A 26,863-nucleotide genomic window follows, 5' to 3' on the forward strand; every position below is an offset into this window, starting at 1 on the left:
CTCAATCCCTTTTACCACCCCTACTGCTGCTACTCTGGTCCTAGCCACCATTACCTCTCATCTATAATTAAGGTGGCATTGTAACTTGCATTGCTACTTCTGTTCTTGTTCCTATGAGGTCTATTCTCAACACAGCAGTGAGAATGAGTTTGTTAAATGTAAACCAGTTCATGTCCTCCTGTGCTTAAAACTCTCCAGTGAATTCGTACCTCATTCAGTATAGAAATTAAAGTCCTTTTATGATCTTTGGTTCCTTACATGATCTGGCCACCTCCCCTCCACTTACTTCTCTGGCCTTGTTTTCTACTCCTCATCCTCTCCTTCTCTGTGATCCAGACAACTGGACCACTTACTTTCCCTCCGAAGACATCAGGCATGATCTTATCTTCAGTGTCTTTGTGCTTTCCATTCCCTCTGCCCAGAATGTTCTTCCTCCAGTTATCCATAGGCCTTGAACCCCCACTTCTTTCAGATCTTCACTGCTAATTCAACTTTTCCCTGATCTTCCTCCCATCTAAAATTTCAACCTTTTGTCTCCCAGTTTATATTATCTTCCCCTGTTTTGTTTCCTTTTTGGCACTTGCAAGTCTGTGTAATCTACTATGTATTTAATATTGTCTATCTCCACATGTCCCCACCACATACACACACACTAGAATTTAACCCTGGAAACGAAGTAGTAAAGTTGGCAATTGACTGGACTTGTGACAACAGAAGTCAGGAACTGCCTACTGTCACTGCAGTGTTCATTTCTGCATTTATTCATTTTATTTATTTATTTTTTGAGACGGAGACTCACTCTGTCTCCCACGCTGCAGTGCAGTGATACGATCTCGGCTCACTGCAAGCTCTGCCTCCTAGATTCATGCCATTCTCTGCCTCAGCCTCCTGAGTAGCTGGGACTACAGGCGCCCACCACCACGCCTGGCTAATTTTTTGTATTTTTAGTAAAGACGAGGTTTCACCGTGTTAGCCAGGATGGTCGTGATTTCCTGACCTCGTGATCCGCCCACCTCCTCCTCCCAAAGTGTGCGGGGATTGCAGGCCTGACCACCGCACCCAGCCCATTTATTCATTTAGTAAATATTTATAAAGTCCCTACTATGTGAAAGGGGCTATTCTAAGTACCTAGGAAACTCAATGGACAAAACAGTCAAAGATTCACGCTTTCATGGAGTGTGTGTGTGTGTTTGTGTGTATGTGTGGCAAGAGGGGATGGTTAAAAAACATACAAAAGATAATTAAGTAAATTATATAGTATGTTGGATGGTGAAAGGTGCTTTGGAAAAAATAGAGGCTGCAAAAAAGGATTACGTTTTGAGGGAGAGGGAGTGGCTTATAATGTTAATGGCATGGTCATAGCAGGCCTTCTTGTAAAGCTGCAGTTGGAACTAGGAAGATAACAGAAAGTTGAAATCTCTTGTATAATACTATTAAGAAAGGGGTCTAAGGGAAGACTATATGCTGATTATTTACTTTGTTTGCAATAATGTTCCTAACTCTTTAAGAATCAGGGCTGTTTCTATGTTTATAAAGCCTGGTAACTAAGAAAAATGGCAGAATGAATATGCCATTCTAGACATTCAGGATGGCAAATGTGTGTGTGTGCTATGTGTGTGTGTTAAGCATTTAATACATATCTTGTGCACTACAACTGACCAACACAATAGGATGTGAAAGAAAATCAGTGATATATCTATTGTACAGAAAGGTATTAAATAGTCAGTATTTATCATGTGTACACCTAAGAAAAACAAAGCATCAGCCAAAAACTTAACTCTTGTAAGTAATGACATTTTAGTAAAGAATGAAAAATCAGTGTTTTTAGACTCCAAAAAACAACCGAAAATGGATTAAAGACAAACGTTAAGACCAGAAACTGTGGAACTTCTAGAAGAAAACATTGGGAAATGCTTCGTGGCATTGGTCTGGGAAAGGATTTTTTGAATAAGACCCCAAAAGCATAGGCAACAAAAGCAAAAAAAAAAAAAAAAAGACAAATACAATTATATCAAACCAAAAAGCTTCTACACAACAAAGGAAACAATCAACAGAGTGAAGAGACAACCTCCAAAATGGAGAAAATGTTTGCAAACTCTGCATCTGACATGGGGTTAATATCCAGAAAATATAGGGAACTCCAACAACCCAATAGCAAAAAATCAAATAATTCCGTTTAAAAATGGGCAAGAAAATTGCTGGGTCCATCAGCCCACTCCCCTGAAGTCATCGTGCAGCAGTTTCCTCTCCGCTTCACTCACAGGACCCAGGCAGGTGTCCAGGTATTAGGAGCACCCCCTCATCTGGTTCAGCAGCCTGAGTTGCTCCCTACCCTTCTTGGGCATAAATCTTGGTGCAATGGGACTCTCTCCACTCCATGCCCAGGCAGATCTCCAGGTATTCGGAGCACCTGCTCATGTGGATTAGGAGCTTGATTCACCCCACCGTTTCTGTACAGAGATTCACAGAGATTCTGTACACTGATGGCATGAAGGCCGTCTCCGCTTCATGCCCAGGCAGATCTCCAGGCATTTGGAACACTTGCTAAGCTGATTCAGCAGCCTGAGCTGCCCCACCCTTCTTGTGCAGAGAACCAGGTGCAGGGGGATCCTTACTGCTCCGCATTCAAGCAGATCTCCAGGCATCTATTGCACTCACTCTCCTGGATTAGTTTAGGACACCTCCCTCATGCCTGTGCAGAGAACTTGGGGCCAAGGAGATTTCCCAGCTCCACATCTAGGCACACCTCTGGGCACTTGGTGGCCACCCACTGGATTCCCCCTCAGTACTGATGCTTGTGCCTGCTATCAGGGAGCCTGTAGGTGGACCTGTCCATCCAGCCCTGCCCATTTTGGTCCCTCCTTTCCCTGCGGCTAAGCAGAGAGCACAGACCACTGTGTACTCTACCAATCAGCCCATTGACTGAGACCACAGAGAACTTCTCTCAGTAAAACAAGGATCAAGTCCATACCCAGCCACTTTGGTTGTAGCCAGCTCTTACCTGTAAGTGCCATGTACTGGCCTGTAGGTCAAACTGCACAGCCCAATATGAAACCTGCCAACAGAAGTGCATAGACCTATAGAAACGAAGCCAAAAGACCCTACCCAGTATTCACTACAGCCACAGGGAGAAAAGGGAAAGAAAAAGAAAAAAAATTTTAGGGAAAGAAAAAAAAAAAGAAAAAAAATCATACCCACATGAAAAAGAAAAAGAAATCCAGAGAATACCTGTTACATCCTATACAAAATGAATATCACCAAGACATATAGTCACCAGATCCTCCAGGGCCAATGCTGAAGAAAAAATCTTTTTTTTTTTTGAGACAGGGTCTCAGGGTCTCTGTTGCCCAGGTTGGAGTGTAGTGGTGCCATCACTGCTCACTGCAACCTCCACCTCCTGAGCTTGGGTAATCCTTCCACCTCAGCCTCCCAAGTAACTGAGACTACAGGCATGCACCACAATGCCTGGCCAATTTTTCTATTTTTTTGAGAGATGGAGTTTTGCCATGTTGTCCAGGCTGATCTTGAACTCCTGGGCTCAAGTGATCCACTACCTTGGCCTCACAAAGTACTGGGGATTACAGGCATGAGCCACTGCACCTGGCAAGAAAAAAATCTTAAAAGCCACTAGAGAAAAATGTCAAAGGGAACCCCATCAGGTGAACAGTGGACTTCTCAACAGAAACCTTGCAAGGCAGGAGAGGTTAGGGGCCTATTTTCAGCATGCTTAAAGACAAGAAATTCCAACCAAGACATACATATCCTGACAAACTAAGCTTCATCAGTGAAGGAGAAACAAAATATTTTCCAGACAAGCAAGTGCTAAGAGAATGAGTTATTACTAGACCAGACTTACAAGAGTTTCTTAAGGAAGTTCTAAACATGTAAACAAAATAATGATACCCACTACCACAAAAACACACTTATGTACATTTTCCACAGATACTGTAAAATAACCACATGATAGAAACTACAAAGCAGCCAGCTAACAACTTTACAATAGGATCAAAAATTCACATATCAGTATTGACTTTGAATGTTAATGGTCTAAACGCTGCACTTAAAAGGCACAGAGTGGTATGTTGGATTAAAAAAAACAAGTAGACCTCATATGTAATGACACCTATAGGCTCAAAGTAAAGGGCTAGAGAAATATCGCAAATCGAGAATAACAAAGAGCAGGGTCATGATTCTTATATCAGATAAAACAGACTTTAAGCCAACAATAGAAAAAGAAAGGACAAAGTAGAGCATTACATAATGATAAAAGGTTCAATTAAATAAGAAGACTTAACTATCCTAAATATATATGCACCCAACATTGGAGCACCCTGATAAATAAAACAAGTACTCTAGACCTATAAGAAGACTTAGACAGCCATACAATAATAGTGGGGGACTTGAAAACACCCCACTGACAACATTAGACAGATCATTCATGCAGAAAACTGACATAGGAATTCTAGAATTAAATTGGACATTTGATGAATTGGACCTAAGAGACATCTACAGAATATTCCACCCATCAACCTCAGAATATACATTATTCTCATCTACTCATGCAAAATATTGCAAGATTGAACACATGCTTGGCCACAGAGCAAGTCTCAATAAATTCAAAAAAATTGAAATTATATGAACCATACTCTCGGACCACAGTGGAATAAAAATAGTAATCAATATCAAGAAGATCTCTCAAAACCACACAATTACATGAAAATTAAACAACTTGCTCCTGAATTACTTTGGGTAAACAATGAAATTAAGGCAGAAATTTTAAAAATTCTTTGAAATTAATGAAAAAGAAATACAACATACCAAAATTTCTGGGATACGGCAAAACTAATGTTAAGAGGAAAGTTTATAGTACTAAACATTTACCTCACAAAGTTAGAAACATCTCAGTGATCTAACCTTTACACCTAGAGAAACTAGAAAAACAAGAGAAACCCCAAAGCTAGCAGAAGGAATCACTAAAGTCAAAGAAGAACTAAACAAAGTTGAGACCCAAAAATCCATACAAAGAATCAATGAAACTAAAAGTTTTTTCTTTGAAAGGATAAACAAGATTGACAGACTGCAAGCAAAATTAACAAAGAAAAGAAAACAGAGAAAATCCAAACAAGCACAATCAGAAACAACAAAGGTTACATTACTGACACCACAGAAATACAAAAGATCCTCAGAGACTATTACGAACACCTCTACACATACAAACTAGAAAATCTAGAGGAAATGGATGCATTCTTGGAAACACACACTCTCCTAAGGTTGAACCAGAAACAAATTGAAACCCTAAACAGACTAATATCAAGTACTAAAATTGGACCAATAATAAAAAATCTGCTGGGCACAGAGGCTCATGCTTGTAATCACACCACTTTGAAAGGCCAAGGCAGGAGGACTGCTTGATCTCAGAGTTCAGGATCAGCCTGGGCAACAACACAAGACCTTATATCTATTAAAAATAAAAAGAATTAGCCAAGTGTTGTGACACGTGCCAGTAGTCCCAGCTACTCAGGAGTCTGAAGCAGGAGGATTGCTTGAGCCCGAGAGATGGTGGCTGCAATGTGCTGTGATTGCACCACTGCACTATAGCCTGGGTGACAGAGAGAGACCCTGTCTCAAAAACACACAGCAACAACAACAACAACAACAAAAACTACCAACTAAAAACACCCAGACCAGATGGATTCATAGCCAAATTCCGCCAGACATACAAAGAGCTGCTACCAATTCTACTGAAACTATTCCAAAAAATAGAGAAGGGAAGGACTCCTCTCCAGCTCATTCCACAAAGCCAGCATCACTCTGATACCAAAACTTTGCAAAGACACAATGAAAAAAGAAAACTACAGGCCAATATCCCTGATGAACAGAGATGCAAAAATCCTCAACAAAATACTAGCAGTTCAAATCAAACAGTGCATCAAAAAGTTAATTCACCACTATTAAGTAGGCGTCATTCCTGGGATATAAGGTTGGTTCGACATACACAAATCAATAAGTGTGATTACCACATAAACAAAAGTAAAAACAAAAACCTTATGATCATCTCAATAGATGTGGAAAAAGCTTTAAATAAAATCCAACATCCTTTCTTGATAAAAACCCTCAAGAAACTAGGCATCAAAGGAACACACCTGAAAATAATAAGAGCCACCTGTGACAAACCCACAGCCAGTTCATACTGAACAGGTAAAACCAGAAGCATTGCTTTTGAGAACTGGAACAAGACAAGGATGACCACTGTCATCACTCCTATTCAACCTAGTACTAGAATTGGTAGCCAGAGCAATGAAGCAAGAGAAAGAAATAAAATGCATCCAAATAGGAAAAGAAGTCAAGCTATCTCTCTTTGCTGACAATATAAGTCTATATGAGAAAACCCTGAATATTCTGCCAAACATCTCCTGGAAATGATAACAACTCTAGTAAAATTTCACGATACAAAATAAATGTAGGGCAGACGTTCTTCACAGAGACTCGCCAAGGTTTCCTGCTTCAACAGTGCTTGGACAGAACCTGGCGCTCGTCCCCCCCACCCCCGCCAGTCGCCCATAACCAGCCCTCCGCCACCTCCTCACCGCACCCTGGGACCGTCGCAAGGCCTCCGCTGCCGTTCCAGCGCCGCATAGCCACCGCCACCGCCATGACTACCACGTCCCCCTCGCAGGTGCGCCAGAACTACCACCAGGAATCAGAGGCTGCCATCAACCTCCAGATCAACCTGGAGCTCTACACCTCCTACACGGGCTAAATGCAGAGGAGTGGGCATTACATTTGGAAAGAAAAAATGTGAATCAGTGACTACTGGAACTGCACAAACTGGCCACTGACAAAAATGATCCCCATTTGTGTGACTTCATTGAGACACAGCACCTGAATGAGCAGGTGAAATCCATCCAAGAATTGGGTGACTACGTGACCAACTTGCACAAGATGGGAGCACCGGAATCTGGCTTGGCAGAGCATCTCTTTGACAAGCATACCCTGGGAGACAGTGATAATGAAAGCTAAGCCTTAAGCTAATTTCCCTGTATCTATGGAGTGACTTCCCTGGTGACCAAGGCAGTCCATACATGTTGGGGTTTCCTTTACCTTTTCTATAAGTTGTACCAAAACATTCACTTAAGTTCTTTGATTTGTACCATTCCTTCAAATAAAGAAATTTGGTACCAATAATAATAATAATAAATGTACAAAAATTAGTAACATTTCTACACACCAATAACATTCAAGCCAAGAGCCAAATCAAGAACACAATCCCATTTACACTAGTCAAATAAATAGATAAATAAAATACCTAGGAATACATCTATCCAAGAAGGTGAAAGATCTCTACAAGGAAAACTACAAAACACTGCTGAAAGAAATCACAAATGACACACAAAAAAATGGAAAAACATTCCATGCTCATGGATTGGAAAAATTGATACCATTAAAATGAACATACTGCTTAATCTACCAATTCAACATTATTCCTATCAAACTACCAATGTCATGAACTGGAAAGCAACTATTCTAAAATTCATAAGAGACCAAAAAAGAGCCTGAATAACTAAAGCAATCCTAAGAAAATAGAACAAAGCCAGAGTCATCACATTATCTGACCCCAAACTATCCTATCAATATATAATAATTAAAACAGCATGGTACTGGTACAAAAACAGACATGTAGACCAATGGAACAGAAGAGATAACACAGAAATAAAACTATACACCTATAGCCATCTAATCATCAACAAAGTTGACAAGAATAAGCAATGGGGGAAGGACTTCTTATTCAATAAATGGTGCGGGATAACTGGCTAGATGTATGCAGAAAAGTAAAACTGGATCCTTACCTTTTACCATATACAAAAATTAACTCAAGACGGATTCGAGATTTAAATGTAAAACCTCAAACTGTAAGAATCCAAGAAGAAAACCTAGGAAACACCATTCTGGACATCAGTCCTTGAAAATAATTTATGACTAAGTCCTCAAAAGCAATTGCAATGAAACAAAAATTGACATGTAGGACCTAATTAAACTAAAGAGCTTCTGCACATCAAAAGAAAATGTCAACAGAGTAAACAGAAAACCTGCAGAATGGGAGAAAATATTTGCAAGCTACACATTTGACAAAGGTGTAACATCCAGACTCTATAAGGAACTTAAAAAATTGAACAAGCAAAAAACAAATAATCCCATTTAAAAATGGGCAAAAGACATGAACAGACACTTCTCAAAAGAAGACATACAAGTGGCCAACAAACATATGAAAAATTGCTCCACATCACTAGTCATCAGAAAAATGAAATCAAACCCACAGTAAGATACCATCTCATACCAGTTAGAATGGCTACTATTAGAAAGCCAATATTAAATATACTGTTGTCAGTATATTTATGGACATACTGTTGTCCATAATGGCTGTACTAATTTATATTCCCATCAAGCATATGAGTTCCTCTTTCTCCACACCCTTGCCAGCATATGTTATTTTCTGTCTTTTTAGTAACAGTCATTCCAACTGGGGTAAGGTGAGATCTTAGTATGGTTTTCATTTGCATTTCCCTAATGATTAGTGATGTTGAGCATTTTAAAATATACTTGTTGGCCAGTTCTGTGTCTTTTTTTTTTTTTTTTTTTTTTTTTTAGAGATGGAGTCTTGCTCTGTTGCCCACACTGGAGTGCAGTGGTGTGATGTCAGCTCACTGCCAAACTCCGCCACCTGGGTTCAAGCAATTCTCTTGCCTCATCCTCCCAAGTAGCTGGGACTACAGGTGCATGCCACCACGTCTGGCTAATTTCTTTGTATTTTTAGTAGAGAAGGGGTTTCGCTATGTTGGCCAGGCTGTTCTCGATCTCCTGACCTCAGGTGATCCGCCCGCCATGGCCTCCCAAAGTGTTGGGATTACAGGCGTGAGCCACTGCACCCAGCCTTCTGTGTCTTCTTTTGAGAAATGTTTATTCAGATTGTTTGTCCACTTTTTTTTTTAAGTAATGTCAGCTTTCATTTTAGATTCAGGGGGTATATGTGCAGGTTTGTTACCTGGGTATATTGCATATTTTAAAATATTAAATATAGGGCTGGGCATGGTGGCTTATGCCTGTAATCCCAGCACTTTAGGAGGCCAAGGCAGGGAGATTGCCTGAGCTCAGGACTTGAGACCAGCCTGGGCAACAAGGTGAGACCTCATCTCCACTATAAATAATTAAAAAATTAGCCGGGCATGGTGGCTCATTCTTATAGTCCCAGCTATGCGAGAGGCTAAGGCAGGAGGATTGCTTGAGTCTGGGAGGCTGAGACTACAGTGAGCTATGATCGTGTCACTGCACTCCAGCCTGGGTGACAGAGCAAGACTCTGTCTCAAAAAAAATAGTAATAAAAATAGCACTACCATATGATCTAGCAATCTCACTACTTGGAATTTATGCAAGGTGAAGGAAATCATTTTGTGTAAGAGATATCTGCACCCCCATGTTTGATGCAGCACTTTTCACAATAGCCAAGATGTGGAATCCAAGTGTCCATCAATGGACAAAGGGATGGAGAAAATGTGGCATATATATATAGTGGAATACTATTCAGCCATAAGAAAGAATGAAATCCTGTCATTTGCAGCAACGTGGATGAACCTCAAAGACATTATGCTAAGTGAAATAAGCCAACCACAGAAATATGAATACTGCATGATCTCACTTATATATGGAATCTAAAAAGGTTGATCCAGAAATAGTAGAATAGTGGTTACCGGAGGCTAGGAGGAGTAAGAAAGAGGGAGATAGGGAGAGGTTGGTCAACGGGTACAAAATTACAGTTAGTTAGGAGAAATAAGTAGTAAAATCCATAAAACCACAAGGACCAAGAAAACTCAAAAGAAGACCACACCAGATAAAAGATACCAAGAAAACTCAAGAGAAGACCACACCAGATAAAAGATGCCAATAAAATTTTAGAAGCTGAAAAGCAGATGGATGAGTGATGACTGACTTAAAAATCTGAAAAAGCTGAACTCCAGTACCTGTGATGGAGGTGGGCAGAAGACAGGGAGAGAAGTTAAAAAGAAATAGGCTAAATTACATCAAGAGCAAAAGCTTTCAGGAATTGGACCTGTGAAAGGAATTATGGTAGTACTGGTAGTGTGAAAACTGGAAAACTCATTGAAAAACCTATAGGAAGACACTTTCAGGCCAGGCACAATGGCTCAATCTTGTGATCCTGGCACTTTGGGAGGCCAAAGAGGGAGGTTTGCTTGAGGCCAGGAGTTTGAGACCAACCTGGGCAATATAGTGAGACTCTTGTCTCTACAGAAAGTAACAACTGTAGAGACTCAGTCTTTACAGTTCTTGGAAGAAGCAGTGTGGCATAGGAGCAAAGAGGTAAAAATTTGGGAAAGCAAAGCACCTGAGTTCAAGCCCTGCTCTGCCACCTAGTGTCTGTGTAACCTTGTGCAAGTTGTTTAACCATGCTGTGCCTCCTTTTTTTCATCTCTAAAATGGAAATAATAAAGTACTCACCTGAGTGACAGGGAAAGCATTCAGAACAGAGACTGGCACATAGCAAGTATTTGTTGTTACAATGTTAGCTATCACAATTCAACATGGCCGGCTTTGTAGATGTGTGACATGCAGTTACATAAGGCCCTGCTCTTAGAAGGGCCCACATACTGGTTAAAGGCTCTGCTGTCACCATCTTAAAATTCTTTAGAGATTTTGAACAATGAGCACTGAATTTTTTGTTTGTGTTGGGCCCTGAAAACTATGTAGTCATGTAGCAAGTCCTGCAAGTCAATCAGGAAAAGGATGTGTTGGGAAAATTGATATTCCAAGCTACCTTCTCATTTCACACCAGGTGACTCACTAAGAACATAACTATACAGTTTAAATTAAAACTCCATGTTCTGATTTTGAATGGGAAGTACTGGTTTGAACACATAATAAATGTTGTCTTTAAAAAGTTGTAGTTTACCCAAAGCAATGTATAGATTGAATGCAATTCCTATCAAAATACCAATGACATTTTTCACAGAAACAGTAAAAACATTTTTTATAATTTGTATGGATTCGTGAAAGACCCTGAATAGCCAAAGCAATTCTGAGCAAAAAGAACAAAGCTGGAAGTATCACTCTGTCGACCTCAAAATATACTACAAAGCTGTAGTAGCCAAAGCTGCATGGTATTGGCTTAAAAATGACACATTAGACCAATGGGACAGAATAGAGAACTCAGAAACTAATCCATATACCGACAGTCATTTGTTTTTTGACAAAGCCACCAAGAACATTCACTGGGGAAATGTAGTCTCTTTAATAAATGGTGCTGGAGCCAGGCACGGTGGCTCACACCTGTAATCCTAACACTTTGAGAGGCTGAGGTGGGAAAATCACTTGAACCTAGGAGTTCGAGACCACCCTGGGCAAAACAGGGAGACCCATCTCTACAAAAACTGTTAAAATGAGCCTGGTGTGGTGGCACACACCAGTGGTCTCAACTACTCCGGAAGCTGCGTGGGAGGATTGCTTGAGCCTAGGAGGTTGAGGCTCCAGTGAGCCATGATCACATTACTGCACTCCAGCCTGGAAGATGAAGCGAGACCATGTCTCAAATTTAAAAAAAAAAAAAAAATCGTGCTGGGAAAACTGGATAATTATTTGCAGAATGAAACTAGACCCCCACCTCTCATCCTGTGCAAAAATCAATTCAAAATAAATCAAAGACCTGAATTTAAGACCCAAACAATGAAACTACTAGAAGAAAACATAGGGGAAACACTCCAGGACATTGGTCTGGGAAAATATTTTGTGAATAGGACCTTAAAAGCACAGGAAACAAAAGCAAAAGTAAACAAACATTCTGATTTAAAAATGGCCAAGACTAGAGGATCACTTGAGGCAAGGAGTATGAGACCAGCATGGGCAACATAGCAAGACCCTATTTCTACAAAAAAAAAAAAAATTTTTTTAATGAGCTGGGTGTGGTGTCTTACGCCTGTAATCCCAGCTACTCGGGAGGCTGAAATGGGAAGACAGCTTGGGTCCAGGAGTTTCGGAAGTTTACAGTGTGCTGTGATCATGCCACTTTGTTCCTGGAACCAAGCTGGGTCCAGCTGTGTTTTCTCGAGGCCCAATAACAGGAAGCAGACAAACTAGGAAAGAAGGAAATTTATGGCTATAACCGGATACAGGGAGAAGGCCAGAGATAATTCCACCAGACCAACTCGAAGTGTTGCAATTTTCTTAGTGCTTATATAGGTTGGGGTTATGTGCCTATGTGCAGTATAGCATTGGCCTAAGTCTACTGGTAACTAATTTTGTTTCAACTAGAAGGTCAGAGACAAAAATGCTTGCTAAGTCTGATTAAAATGGCCCCACTACCTTCAAGGCCTGTCTACTGTGGTACCAGAGTGATTATTTCTATCTTATCTCCTTTACAGCTTGGTCCAGAGAGCTGCCTTAGACTCTCCAATGAATCTGTTCAAACAGCTGCCTCTGTTACCTTGACTCATCTCAGATACAGGTCCTGGCGCTAGGAATCAAAGACTGTCTCTATTATTTTGGCTTGCTCCAGGTTAGGGAGAAGCCCATGCAAGGCTCCTACTGATCATGTTTCATTTCTAGCTTTGATGTCTGGGCACTGATTTCCCTAGGTTTAACTATTTGCTCAACGTCAAGGCAGTGCTGTGGAAATCTGTCTGTGTAACTGGAGTGCTTGGCAGGCCTGTCTGTGTGACTGTCATGCAGGCCTGTCTGTGTGATTGTCAGGGAGAACTGGCCTGCCACAACTTCACTCCAGCCTGGTTGACAGATAGAGACATCATCTCTTAAGAAAAGAAAAAAGAAAAAAAATGGGCAATCTGAACAGATATTTCTCAATAAGACATACAAATGGCCAATAGGTATATGAAAAAAATGCTCAACATCACTGATCACCAGGGAAATACATGTCAAAACCACAGTGGGGTAGCATCTCACCCCAGGAAGGATGGCTATTATCAAAAAGATAAAAAAATAACAAATTCTGGTGAAAATGTGGAGAAAAGTGAACTCTTATACACTGTGGGTGTGAATGTAAAAACAGTACAGCCACTGTGGAAACAGCACGGTTCACAATAGATAACGTAGAGAATCAACTTAAGTGTCCAACAACAGATGAATAGATAAAGAAAATGTGGCATAGATACACAATGGAATATTATTCATCCGTAAAACAGAATGAAATCCTGTCATTTTTGGCAACACGGATGATCATTATGTTAAGTGAAATAAGCCAGGAATAGAAAGCTAAACACTGCATGTTCTCATTTGTATATGGAAGCTAAAAAAAAAGGTTAATCTCGTAAAACTAAAAAGTAGAACAGAGGATACAAGAGACTGGAAAGGGTAGGGGGAAGGGAGAGGTAGGGAGAGATTTATTAAAGCATACAAAATTACAGCTAGATAGGAAGAATATTTTCTAATGTTCAATATCCTTGTGGGATTACTATAGTTAACAATAGTATATATTTTCAAGTAGCTAGAAGGAGGATTTGGAATGTTCCCAACATAAAGAAATGATAAATGTTTGCAGTAATAGATATGCTAATCACCCTGATCTGATCATTATACACTATATGTATCAAAACATCATTATCTGCCCTATGAATATGTATAATTAAAATATTAAATAAAATCAAATTTAAACAAGTTTTCTAATATGGTTCCCTGAATAGTCCTAAAAACAGGAACTCAATAGCCAAGAGCACTCCTAGAAATTAGATGTGCCTTTGTAATATCATTAACCTTTAAAGGGAACGATGACTTCTTGGGTAAATGGCAGATTCCATGTCTTGCATACGAAATGTACAGAATAAGACTTGTGAAGAAGCTTAAGCAGGAAATATACAGGAACATCTTGTCATATCAGAAAGCAAGGAAGTTAGAACACGCAGATGTGTCAACTAGAAGAGCTTCCCACAAGCCAAAGATGGGACAGTTTGAGCATCAATAAGAATGACAACCACAATAGATAGACACATATTGTATTAATATATGTTTAAATGCATGAGTTCATAGTGGTATTCAAAAAAGAAAAAAAAGTAATGATCTTCTGAAAACAACCAACTCGTAATTTTGAAAATTGGCACATACAAACCAAAATCAAGCATGTATCCTGCCATTACTATATGAAATGGACTTCTGGGTAACCAAACAGTTGATAAGAGGAAGTTTCCCTTTGTAGGACTCCAGCTAGTAAATGAAGAAGAAAATTATTAGAATATCACTATTTTACAACCCATCGTGACATAATGAATCTATGCAGTGATCATCCATAGCTGCTGAGATGACAAAAAAGCTAGCCAGGCATTAAATGCCACCTGATGGAAGTTAAAAACACTACCTGAATCCGATCAACCCTTCACATCTAACTACCAATCTACATCAAATACAGGGAACCAGAGAATATGTCAAATACCACCAAAGGGTGCAATCACAGCAAAATCTGACTATAGGAAATTCTCCAGGACAAATGACCCAGTTTCCACAATTAATAAATTGCAAGGGAAAAAAACTAGGAAGGGAGAGGAAACCTTTAGTTTATATGGAAGAGACAGCAACCGGTTGTAACGTATAGTCCTTACTGGATCTTGATTCAAACAAACTGTTAAAAAATAAGACCATCAGAGAAATTTGAACATTGACTATGGTTTTTAAAAATGATATTTAAAAACTATTGTTAACTATTTCTGGCTGTAGTAGTGGTGTTAACAGTTATATTTTTAAATACACCTTTTAGAGATGCCTACAGAAATTTTTACAGATAAAAATGAGATGATGCCTGTGCTTTGCATCAAATAATTTGGGGGAGAAAAGGGATCAGGGTATAAGTGGAATGAGACTTGCCATGAATTGAAATGGGAGAATTTGCTATTTTTGTTTCTGTTTAAAATTTTCCATTAAAAGTTTAAAAAAATATATCCAGGAAAACAACATACTTGTGAAAAGATATTTAAACTCTACAAAATTATTGGTGAATATTTAACTGATCTGAGTAATGAATGACTTTCTAAGTATAAAATAAACAGATAATATACTAAGAAAAGACTGCTACTTTCAACTAAAATGAAAGTTTAAATTGTGTGTGTTTAAAATGTTATAAAATTAAAAGATAAACACTTTGAGAAAAATATTTGCAACTCAAGAAAAATAAAAGGTTAAAATGCTTAATATATAAGGGAGTTAATAATAAAGCTAATACATTCTGCTTATAATGTGCTAGGCACTCTTGTAACCACTTTACAAAAACCATTTCAGTTCTTATAAAATAGAAAAAGTACCAAGATCCCATGCTCCAATAGATAATTGATAGAAGAAATTCTAATAATCAATAAACAAATTATATTTAACTTCACAATAATTAAATAATTGTAATTTAAAATGTACTAAGATTTTAAGCTATCAAAAAAATGAAGATGGTTGTTACTGATTAACACCTATTGTTGGTGGCACAGTGATATGGTCAATTTCTTATATTGCTGGTGGGAGTGTAAGTTGGAAAAATGTTTCTAGAGAGCAATTCAGCAATATGAATTGAATCTTGAAAGCATTTATATCTCTTAATGCTGTTATGCTCTCAGGAATGTATAGCATTGACATGATCAGAGGTGCATATGAAAATGTAGATGCAAGAAGGTTTATCAAAGCTTTATTTGTAATTAAGAAAATTGGGCCTAGCAAAGTGGTTCCCCACTGTAATCCCAGCGCTTTGGGAGGATCTCTTGAGCCCAGGAGTTCGAGACCAGCCTGGGCAACATAGGGAGACCCCATTTCTACAAAAAATAAAAATATTAGCCAGGTAGACCCAGCTACTTGGGAGGCTGCGGTGGGAGGATTGTTTGAGCCTGGGAAGTCAAGGCTGCAGTAAGCTGTGATCATGCCACTCTACTCCAGCCTGGGTAATAGCAGGGCTCTGTCTAGAAAAAGAGAAAGAGAGAGAGAGAGAGAGAGAAAGAAAGGAAGGAAGGAAGGAAGGAAGGAAGGAAGGAAGGAAGGAAGGAAGGAAGGAAGAGAAAAAAGAAAAAAAGAAGCATTGGAAGCAACCTAATTTCCAAGTGAGAAAAGGAGCATTTAAAGAAGTTATAGGACCGGGCGTGGTGGCTCACGCCTGTAATCCCAGCACTTTGGGAGGCCGAGGTGGGCAGATCGCCTGAGGTGAGGAGTTCAAGACCAGCCTGGCCAACATGGTGAAACCCCATCTCTACTAAAAATACAAAAATTAGCTGGCATGATGCACACCTGTCGTCCCAGCTACTCAGGAGGCTGAGGCCAGAGGATCACTTGAACCTGGAAGGCGGAGGTTGCAGTGATTCGAGATCATGCCACTGCACTCCAGCCTGGGTGACAGAATGAGACTCTGTCTCAAAATAAGTAAATAAATTAATAAGTTACAGAACATGAATATATTGGATATTAGGGAAAATAGCCCATCAACAGGTGAATGGATACATTAATTTGAAGTAATGGAATGTTAGCAATAAAAAGAAATGAATTATGGTACACACAACATGGATGTGTTAAACTATTATGCGGAGAAAAAAGACAAAAAAAAAGGGAGAATATACTGTTTGAGTTCATTTATATGGAATTCTAGAACAAGTAAAATTTATCTACAGCTAAAGAAGTCAGATTAGTGGTTGCCTCTGAGGTAAGTCCAAGGATTGATTTAGACAGGATGTAAAGTAACATTCTGGGAGGATGGAAATGTTCTATCTTGATTAGGTGTGTTTTTAATGGGTGCACCCATTTATCAAACTCGTCCCCTTTACCTATGAAATTTCTGCTCAGACTTCATGTAAGTTTTTGCCTTTAACTGTATGTAAATTAGACCTTAAAGACTCATATTTTCCAAGAAGATTTAATAAAACAGGCAAAATATTCACCTTACCATTTTAATTGGAAAAAAAGAGGCATGATACAATGCAATGTATACAGCATGGTTCTAATTACGTAAAAGAAAATACATTAATAAAACTAGAGATACACAGGCAGAAATAACAAGAATGATGTATGCCAATGAACATATACAAACGTAATTTGAAAAAAATAGTAAATATTCTTGTAGTCCCACTTCATACCAAATTCCCTTTTTCTTCTTACGTTCTAGACTTCACCTTCTTTCAGTTCCTCATATGAAGAAGGTGCTATTCCCATACCTCTAATGACCCCCTCATTCTCTTCAGCAATTTAATCCCTGCTCAGTCTTAAGTTGTCAGATGAATCTTGACTTCCTCAGAGAAGCTCTGGTTTCCCCATCCAAGTCAAGCCCTCCCATTCCCCAGGCTGGGTCAAGCACCTTATGCTGCTGCTTTGTGCCATTTAAGAATTGTGATTTTTTATTTTTTGCATATACCTCAGGTAAACCAAACTGCAAAGTTAAGGGCAGTGTCCTCCACACTGCCAAGAGTGCCTAATACTTCTGACACCAACTACACATGCAAGAGTTTCCCGAAACCACCCTCATATTCAATAATTTTCTCTAACAGAAAAACTCACAGAACATTCGTTACAAGGAAAGGATACAAATTAGAATCAGCCAAAGAAAGAGGGCAGAGTCTGGGAGGTTTCCATATGTGTCAGGCTTTGGTTGTCTCAGGATGCCTTATGCCCATAGCATCTATATGTGACAATCCACATAAAGTATTGTCTATCCAGGAAGCTCACCAGAGCTCTACTGTCCAAACTTTTTATTGGAGCTTCGTAATGCAGGCATGATAGATCGGTTGATTGCCTGCCCATGTGGTTGAACTCAGTCTCTAAATCATATGGTTGGTCTTTCTGGATTTCAGGCTGTGGCCAGCTGCCACCCTAAGGCTATTGCATGTGACTTGGCCCCACCATGAGTCAGCTTATTAGCATAAACTGTCAGGCATGGTCCCAGGAGCTCATGATGAGTGGTGAAGACACTCCTGTCAGTCAGGAAATTCCAAGGATTTAACAGTTACTTCCCAGGAACTCGGACAAAGGCCAGATCGTTCTTTGAGCAGGGCAAAATTCTTGCTACACAGGTGGGTTTGTAAATAAGTCTCCCCTTCACCCCTCAGACTGTAAGCTCCAAAAGAACATGGATCACATCTGGTTTTGCTCCCAGTTTTATCCCTCACACCTAGCATAGTGGTTGGCAAATACTGAGAATCTGCATAACATAGACTTGGGAGGCAGCCAGTCTGAATTTGAATCTTGGCTTTTCTCTTCACTAACTGTGTGTGACTCTGGACGAATTACTTAACTTCTTGTTGCCTAACTGACTTCATCTGGAAATGAGAGGTAAAGATAATACCTATCTCAGAGAGTTGCAATGAGTATTGGATGAAAGAACATCAGTGAAGGTCTCAGAATAGTGCCTGGCACAGAGAAAAAAAACTAGATAAATGTTTAATATTATTAAATGCTTGATAAGTAATTACTGATGGAATAAGTGTCTGGCACATGAAAGGTGCTAATAAATGTTTTTGAAAGAACAGAAAATAATATTTTCTTCTTTAGTAGACTTTCCTTTAATATAGTACCATATACTATATACTATACTACATACTGTATACTATATATAGTACCATATATACTGATTTGCACATCATTAATTATTCTAAAATTGTAGCTCAATAATATGCTTAAGAAAAGTATAAAAAAAGTTTCAGAGTTTTTTCACCTCTCCAGCAGGCTGTTCCCTCAACCATGTAGTGAGGAACTGAATTAGACAAGGTTCAAGATCTCTTCCAACTCCAACAACATGTTATTTGTCCTTAGGAAACAAACTAGATATAACAACAGAGAAGACCATTTTACATGGAGGCATGAAAACTTTGAATGTGTAAGTTTCCATTTTAAAAAAAGGAACAAAGAAAATATTCCATTGATTACCAAAATTCATCTTTAATATATCACAACACAAGTTTGAATTGTAGCAGTACATTTTTAATAATTTGATGAAATTTGACTCCCTTGTAAACCATACACGGTCATAGAAAATTTATTTTCATCTGTGAGAAATGGCTAGTTTTATCTTGGCACATAAACAGGCCTAATGTAAGCTTCTAGAAGGTTATTGATAATAGAATCAGTAATAGCTCCAAACAAGAGATTCAACTCAACATCTTCAAATAAAACCCCAGCAACTAGAAAAAAAAGAATCAACTTTTAAAACATTATTTTTAGTTACAAAGTAATGCATATTCATTTAACTGCAAAAACCAAATGTTTTTTCATTGCTTTATTATTATTAAGCAATTACTTAATTATTTAATAATAAAAGTAAATATGTTCCAAACACCTTTCCTGCCATGTTTATTTTCCAAAGACAGCAGATGTTAACAGTTTGTTCTGCATATTTCTATGCACATACACTCAACAAAAAAATATATATACATATGCACCTTTTACCAATGGTATTTGTAAAGTGTACTTTTTCTTGCCATTTTAGTGTTACCACAAGCAGTCACCCAGTTTGAAGAATTGGTTGGTATGGCTGAGGCTCTGCTTAAGGGTGGAGGAACCATGTCTACATCTGCATCCACCCTCTGGAGAGCAACAAACAACTCCTCGCCAGATTCATTTGCCTCAACGTGCAGTAATTCTAACTCCAGTTCACCAGATTCCTTAAAGCCTGAAGAAGAGCATCAGACTGATGAGAAACAGGTCAGGTGCAATAACCGCCTTATTGTTCTTTGGAATACAGTTAAATAAAAAATTTAAATAAGGGTAGACAATGATCATTGTTTTATCAGATAACTATTGGATAAACTAGTTTTATGCAATAGGAATATTACAATTATTAAGTACTACAAAAAAGAGGCATAAGGTGACTGGGTGTGGTGGCTCACCTCTGTAATCCCAGCACTTTCGGAGGCCGAGACGGGCAGATCACGAGGTCGGGAGATTGAGACCATCCTGGCTAACACGGTGAAATCCCATCTCTACTAAAAATACAAAAAAAAAAAAAAAAATTAGCCGGGCATGGTGGCAGGCACCTGTAGTCCCAGCTACTCGGGAGGCTGAGGCAGGAGAATGGTGTGAACCCAGGAGGCGGAGCTTGCAGTGAGCCGAGATCGTGCCACTGCACTCCAGCCTGAGTGACAGAGCAAGACTCCGTCTCAAAAAAAAAAAAGAGGCATAAGGTGCTTGACCTCGCCTGGGGAAAGGGAAGGGAGGGCTTGACTTAGGAGGGGCAAGAAGATTTTCTCTGAGGAAGTCAAGATCAATCTGAGAACCAGAGGCATAAAACTGTTGTCCTTTTATAATAAAAACTAGTATTTGTGAAACAAATACCCAGTTTAGAACATTAAAGGCAAATTGGGGACAAAGATAAAGTTATTGAACCTAAAAATTCTTATACCAGTGACAGAAAGATACCTATGCATTCAGGATTATACAATTTTATATCATTGAGAGGTAAATTTCAGCCTCAGCATGCTGGCTGAACACAAGTCTTTTTCTATTTTTCTACTTAATCAAGACACAGATGCTAAAAAGACAAAGTTTTGTTAGAATCAGGTAGTCTCAGTAAGTATACCATCAACCATGATAAATGTTAACTAACAATCTAACATTCAAAATATTTGAATCTTAGCGTATCAGTTACCTATTGCTATATAACACATTATCACAAATTTAGTGATTTCAAATGACCCAAGTTTACTATCTTAGAATTCTATAGATCAGAAGTCTGGTACAGGTCTCACTAGACTAAAGTCAAGGTGTTAGCAGGTGTATTTCTTTCTGGAAGCCCTAGGGCAGAATCTGTTTCCTGCTCACCCAGGCTCTGGTAGAATTCATTTTCTTGTGGTTGTAAAACTGAATTCCCCACTTTCTTGCTGGTTGTAAATTGAAGGCCATTCTCACTTCTAGAGGCAATCATATTCCTTGGCTCACAGCCCACTTCTGCCATCTTCAAAGCCAGCAACAACTGGTGAAGTCTCTCTTACACTTCAGTTCTTTCCTCCCTCTTCTGTCTCTTTTTCCTGATCTACCCTTTTGCTTCCTTCTTCTGCTTTTAAGAACTCATGTGATTAGATTGAGCCCACCTAGATAATCCAGGATAATCTCCCATCTCAAGGTACTTAGTTTTAATCACATCTACAGAATTGTTTTTGCCCTGCGAGGCAACATGTTACAGATTTCAGGGATTAGGATGTGACCTTTCAGAGGGCCATTATTCTTCCTACTACATTTACAATGAAGCACTGAGTATGGGACTAAGCCTGAAAGGAACAAATCCAGTTTACATGACAAGAATTTGTATACACCTTGGAACAAATACCCCATAAATAGTGAAGAGTATCACACAGATAACACTTAACTCTAATTCCTGACATGTAAAATAGATATTAAATTAAAATGTAAAATATATATTAAAATACATATAATATATTACCTTAAAAAATGTTGACATTGTTTTCTTTTATGCCTTAACTCAATTAGTAATATATTTCTCCATATGGAACTTTCTTTTTCCAACTTCAACTCTTTCTTATCTTTTTAGTTCCAGATTGAAAAATGGCAGATTGCCCGTTGTAACAAGAGCAAGCCTCAGAAGTTTATTAATGATTTAATGCAAGTACTTTACACAAATGAATACATGGCCACTCACAGCCTGACAGGGGCAAAATCCTCTACTTCAAGGGACAAAGCCGTAAAACCAGCTATGAATCAGAATGAAGTTCAAGAAATCATAGGTGATAATATGATTGCGTTACATTGTCACACGAATTTTAAATCATGTTACCACTCAAGGTCAAGGTAGTCCTTCATGGTCCTTTTATTTTTTAAAGTTTCTTTTTCTAGGAAAGAAAAATCTCAGGTTAGTCTAAAACTCTCATTAAATATGGGAAATTTTATAGAAAAACTTTACATTAAAAATGGTTATTAAAATAAAACTAAGTTTTATATCACCAAAAAGTTTGAATTCATACAATTTATAGCTTTGGAAACGTAAATTCTTACAATCTTTTAAAGTAAAATTTCAATAACAATTTCTACTTTGCTTTTGTTATATTTCTTATCTTTCATTCTAGAAAGATAAAGGCTAATTCGACCATCCTATTTGTGGTTTTCAAATTAATGAATCTCCTTAAATAAAATCTAGATTATCCAATTAATTTTTGACAACATCCAACAAATTTAAGGATTCTCTGAATCCCAGCTCTATATATGTCATTTCTTAATGTACGACAATGTCTGTCTTCCTGAAACAAAAAAACTACTACTTGTAACAACTGCAGTGAAATTCTTTCCCTTGGCTCACACATACTGTTAGACTGACTTTAAAAGTTAGAGAACATGGCTAGGCGTGGTTGCTCATGCCTGTAATCACAGTGGTTTGGGAGGCTGAGGCAGACAGATACAGAAAAAGATCAGTCAGAGTTTAGTTGTTTCAACTAATGTTGGGAATGGATAAAAATACATTCCTAACGTTTTAGAGCAAGAGGACTTAGAGTTTAAAGCAAGTAGGAGGATTAAAGTTAATTGCTACCATAGGATCTCAGCTGATAATACAGATCTGCTGATATCTCTTGCTTTACTTAGAAAAACCTGCCTATATATTCATCTGTTTAAATATCTCATGGGTCTTTGGGCTACTTTTGTAAAATGGAAACAAAATTATAATGTAGAATACTTGATGTTTTACCTCAGTTCATCCCCTAAGATGCAAAGGACTCATAAAGTTTCTTGTGTGTTGTTATTGGTTTTTTACAGGAGTAACAAAACAATTATTTCCCAATACGGATGATGTTTCAATTAGGAGAATGATAGGGCAAAAGCTAAACAACTGTACCAAGAAGCCAAATGTAAGCAAAAATCTTAACTCTCAGGATATTAAATAGATCCTTTTGGTAAGTCTTTTAAATCTTCAGTCCTTTCAATGTGGCAAGAAAATGTTGTAATACTTTTATCTATGGAATAGCATTTTCCAAATACTCTGCTAGAAAATACTAGTGACCTGTGAAAGGCTAATAGGTATTCTTGGTGGCAAAAGGGGAGAACTTGGAGCGGGTTTAAATTTGGAAAATGCTGGATTCAGTTTTTCTTTCTCAGAACCTCTCAGATATTTTGATACCCTTTTAACATGCCCATGTGCACCAGAAATCTCTAAGAAAGGGATATAGTGTGTAGTGTTTTCCAAATGTGTTTTACTGAGGAAATTTTTTCACAGAAATTCTGTTAACTTGGTGGTGATAGAATGGAGCCAAAGAGAGGACACATGACAATTTAAGAAGTATTTCTCTCTAAAACAGAGGAGATTTAGACCCTTGGGAAATCTCTTAGGTACATTGATGAGACTGAACTTCCGGCTCTAAAAGTGGTCTGACATTTGCACAAACTATTGGCTGAAGTGTGGAGGGTTCTTCTCCACCATCCTACATGTTGCTTCTCATGGTCTTTAAAATTTTTAATTAGTTGTTATTGTTTAATAAGGATTTTTACCAAGATGCATGTCCTATACTAAGAAAAAGAATAATTTTTTAGTGAGAGTTCTAAAGTAAATATGCTTTCTAGTCAGGCCTTGACCCAGGCAAAACTGTGAAGTGGAATTTTTCCACCCACTGTCCTGGCTAGCTCACTTGTACTTACCCTTCCTCTCTCTCTACTATTTTGATGGAAAATATATGAAACCATGTGTATGATTGCATTAACGTTTTCATTGATTAATAGAAGCATGTGGGTAACACATGACGGTAAGGCCCACCACGTATATTCCTTTTTTCCTTCCATTTTCCTTCCATTTCTATGTTTGACTTGTACTTTGCCTGTCCTCTGCCTAATTCCAGCCACTTTTGAGACCATTTTACTTGTCTTCATTTTTTCTGACCATATTTTAAATGACATGTGGAGCTGAATGTAATGCAGAAATCCCCTGCCCCCCATGCCCTACACATTACTGACTACCACTCCCATCCTCCTCCCGAGAGGCTGAGGTGGGAGGATAGCGAGGTCGAGGCTGCAGTGAGCTGTGATGGTGCCACTGCACTCCAGCCTGGGGGACAGAGTGAGACCTTGTTTGCAAAAAAAAAAAAAAAAAAGTTATAAAAGATAAGGTTACCTGTATCTTTTTTCTCCAAGTGATTATAAATTTCAGTAGATTGTGACCTCACAACTTTTCAATTAGATAATTGCTTAAATATGCCCTTAGTACTTCCCATTTTGACATGAGGTTAGCCACCCAGTTACCTTGATGTATAATGACCAAACTCTCTCTCTCTTTTTTTTTTTTTTTTTTTTTTTTTTGGAGACAGGGTTCTCACTTTGTTGCCCAGGCTGGTTTTGAACTCACGGGCTCAAGCAGTCTTCCCCAAGTGGCAGAAAGCACTCCACCCAGCAACTAATTTCCTTGTCTTTTCTTTTTTATTTTTATTTTTTGAAAACAGAGTCTTGCTCTGTAGCCCAGGCTGTAGTGCAGTGGCACGATCTCTGCTCACTGCAACCTCCGCCTCCTGGGTTCAAACAATCCTCCCGCCTCAGCCTCCTGAGTAGCTGGGACTACAGGTCCGCACCATCACACACAGCTAATTTGTGTCTTTTTAGTAGAGACGGGGTTTCACCACGTTCCCCAGGCTGGTCTCGAACTCCTGACCTCAAGTGATCTGCCCACCTCAGCCTCCCAAAGTGTTGGGATTACAGGCATGAGCCACTGTGACCAGCAAGTTCCTTTTTTAAATGCTATGTTACCAGACCTCCAAGCCAAGTGGCTATCTTTTGGGGCACACTGTTGTATTTCAGAGGTCTATAAAGCATTTTAATATCCTAAACTCTTGTTTTTTTTAATATTTCTGACTTCCAAGGATAGACACAAAACTCATCCCTGACTGTATCAGTCAGCAGAATGCTAAAGAAGTGAAAGTTAAGAGATTTTTATGTCAGTTTTGCTTGTACTTAACAATAGAAGTGTTATTAAATCTGCTAGCTATGGCATTAATTAAAATTGAAACAAGGAACAGACATTTTGCTATGAACCTTGTGCCTTTTGGACCTGAGCCTGGCTTAATAGTGTCAAGTTGTTTAGACTAGAAATGCATGTATTTTGAATCAGTAATGGAGATAAGCTAGAATGGAATTTTTTAAATTTGCAAATATCTTTCATTTTAAGTATGGCTGAATTCAAATTATTGCAAAAAGGACCGAGGAAAATGTGCTGGAGAAGACAGGGTCGTGTAAGACCTAATTTGGACATGCTTGATGAATTCATCAGATATAGCACCGTCTAGTGGAATACTGTTACCTTTTTCTGTTCTGAGTCATTTAACTCACAGGAGCCTATAGCCCTGCCCTGCCACCAAAAATACCCTTTGGAAAAATTACTTTTCTAGCATGGTCCCTGTAGTAGACCGTGCCCTCCGCTCAGTCCTGAGCTCCGGTTGTCACTGGTGGCTTAGATTTAAAAGGGTAACAATTTCCCAGTTATGGCTCAGGTCTGTGAGGGTAAGTCCTAAACTCCTCCCTTCTTTTTTTCATCTATTCTCTTATTCCTGTGGCTGCCCTAAAGTTGCTTGTAGCTCTCACATGCCAAGAGCTTGATTTTTTTCCAAGGTGTCTCCATGTTTCACTTCTTTCTTGCAGGCATTGAAGAAAACTGTATTTATAAGATTTACAGAATGTTAGGCTAGCACCTCTATAACATCCAACTAAGTGACCAAACAGCCTTCTCCTGAAATTTCCAAAGCGGCCTCAGGGTATACAATCTCTGGCATAATGTTACATAACATATATTATAACTTCTAGGTGATCTAATACAGTGGTGCTCAAATGGTGGGGGACGGCGGGGAGGGAGGTGTGATTTAGCCACCTTCCTCCAACACAGGGTATTTAAGAACGTCTGGAGATATTTTTTATTGTCAAAACTGGTGGTACTTCTGGCATCCAGTGGTCAGAGGCCAGGGATGCTGCTAAACATTGTTATTGAATTTGGTTTGCTAGTATTTTGTTGAAGATTTTTGTATCTGGTTCATCAGTGATGCTGGCCTGTAGTTTTGGTTTTTTGTTGTGCCCTTCTCTGGTTTTGGTGTCACGGTAATACTACTTTGTAGAATGAGTTTGCAAGTATTCCCTCCTCTTCAGTTTTTTTTTTTTTTTTTTTTTTTTTTTTTGAAGAATTAGAGTAGAATTGGTATTACTGTCTCTTCAAATGTTTGGTAGATTCAGGAGTGAAGCCATCAGGTACTGGGCTTTTCTTTGAGGGAAGACTTTTTATTATAATTTTGATCTTGTTACTCCCTACTGATTTATTGAAGTTTTCTATTTCTTCATGGTTCAGTCTTTTTGGGTTGTATGTGTCCAGGAATTTAGCCATTTATTCTAGGTTTTCCAATTTGTTGGCAAAGAGTTTTTCATAATAGTCTCTAATGAGTCTATTTGTGTGGTCTCAGTTATTATGTCTCCTTTTCCATTTCTGATTTTATTTATTTGGCCTTCTTTTTATTTCTTAGTCTAGCTAATGGTTTGTTGATTTTCTTTGTCTTCTAAAAACACCAGCTTTTTGTTTCATTGAACTGGTTTTTTAAATCTGTTTTGTTTATTTTTGCTCTGATCTTTATTATCTCTTTCCTTCTACTATTTTAGGTTCCATTTGTTTCTGCTTTTCTAGTTCTTTGAGGTTCACTGTTAGGTTGTTTATTTGAAGTCTTTCTACTTTTTTGATACAGGTGTTTATTGCTACGAACTTCCTTCTTAGTACTGCTTTTGCTGTATAGTATAGATTTGGGAGTGTTGTATTTCCATTTACATTCGTTTCAAGAAATTTTATACTGTTCTTCCTAATTACTTCATTGGTCATTCAGGAGCGTGTTATTTAATTTCCATATGTTTGTGCATTTTCTGAGACCCTCATGTTATCAGTTTCTAGTTTCAT

At 38.5% G+C, this 26,863-nt stretch overlaps 1 protein-coding gene across 2 annotated transcripts in view; it reads left to right on the top strand.

Annotated features, from left to right (window-relative positions):
- Positions 1–26,863, top strand: part of BEND6 (BEN domain containing 6) — a 75,278-nt gene that overhangs the window by 43,716 nt on the left and 4,699 nt on the right. For both annotated transcript variants that reach the window (XM_012002059.1, XM_012002060.1), the window contains 3 exons: positions 19,445–19,659; positions 21,503–21,695; positions 22,717–22,853. In XM_012002059.1, the coding sequence (XP_011857449.1) occupies positions 19,445–19,659; positions 21,503–21,695; positions 22,717–22,844 (536 nt within the window). In that variant the 3' untranslated portion in view covers positions 22,845–22,853. The remainder of the gene's footprint in view (positions 1–19,444; positions 19,660–21,502; positions 21,696–22,716; positions 22,854–26,863) is intronic.

This window comes from Mandrillus leucophaeus, unplaced genomic scaffold (assembly GCF_000951045.1).
Source record: "Mandrillus leucophaeus isolate KB7577 unplaced genomic scaffold, Mleu.le_1.0 Scaffold676, whole genome shotgun sequence".
Lineage (NCBI taxonomy): Eukaryota > Metazoa > Chordata > Mammalia > Primates > Cercopithecidae > Mandrillus > Mandrillus leucophaeus.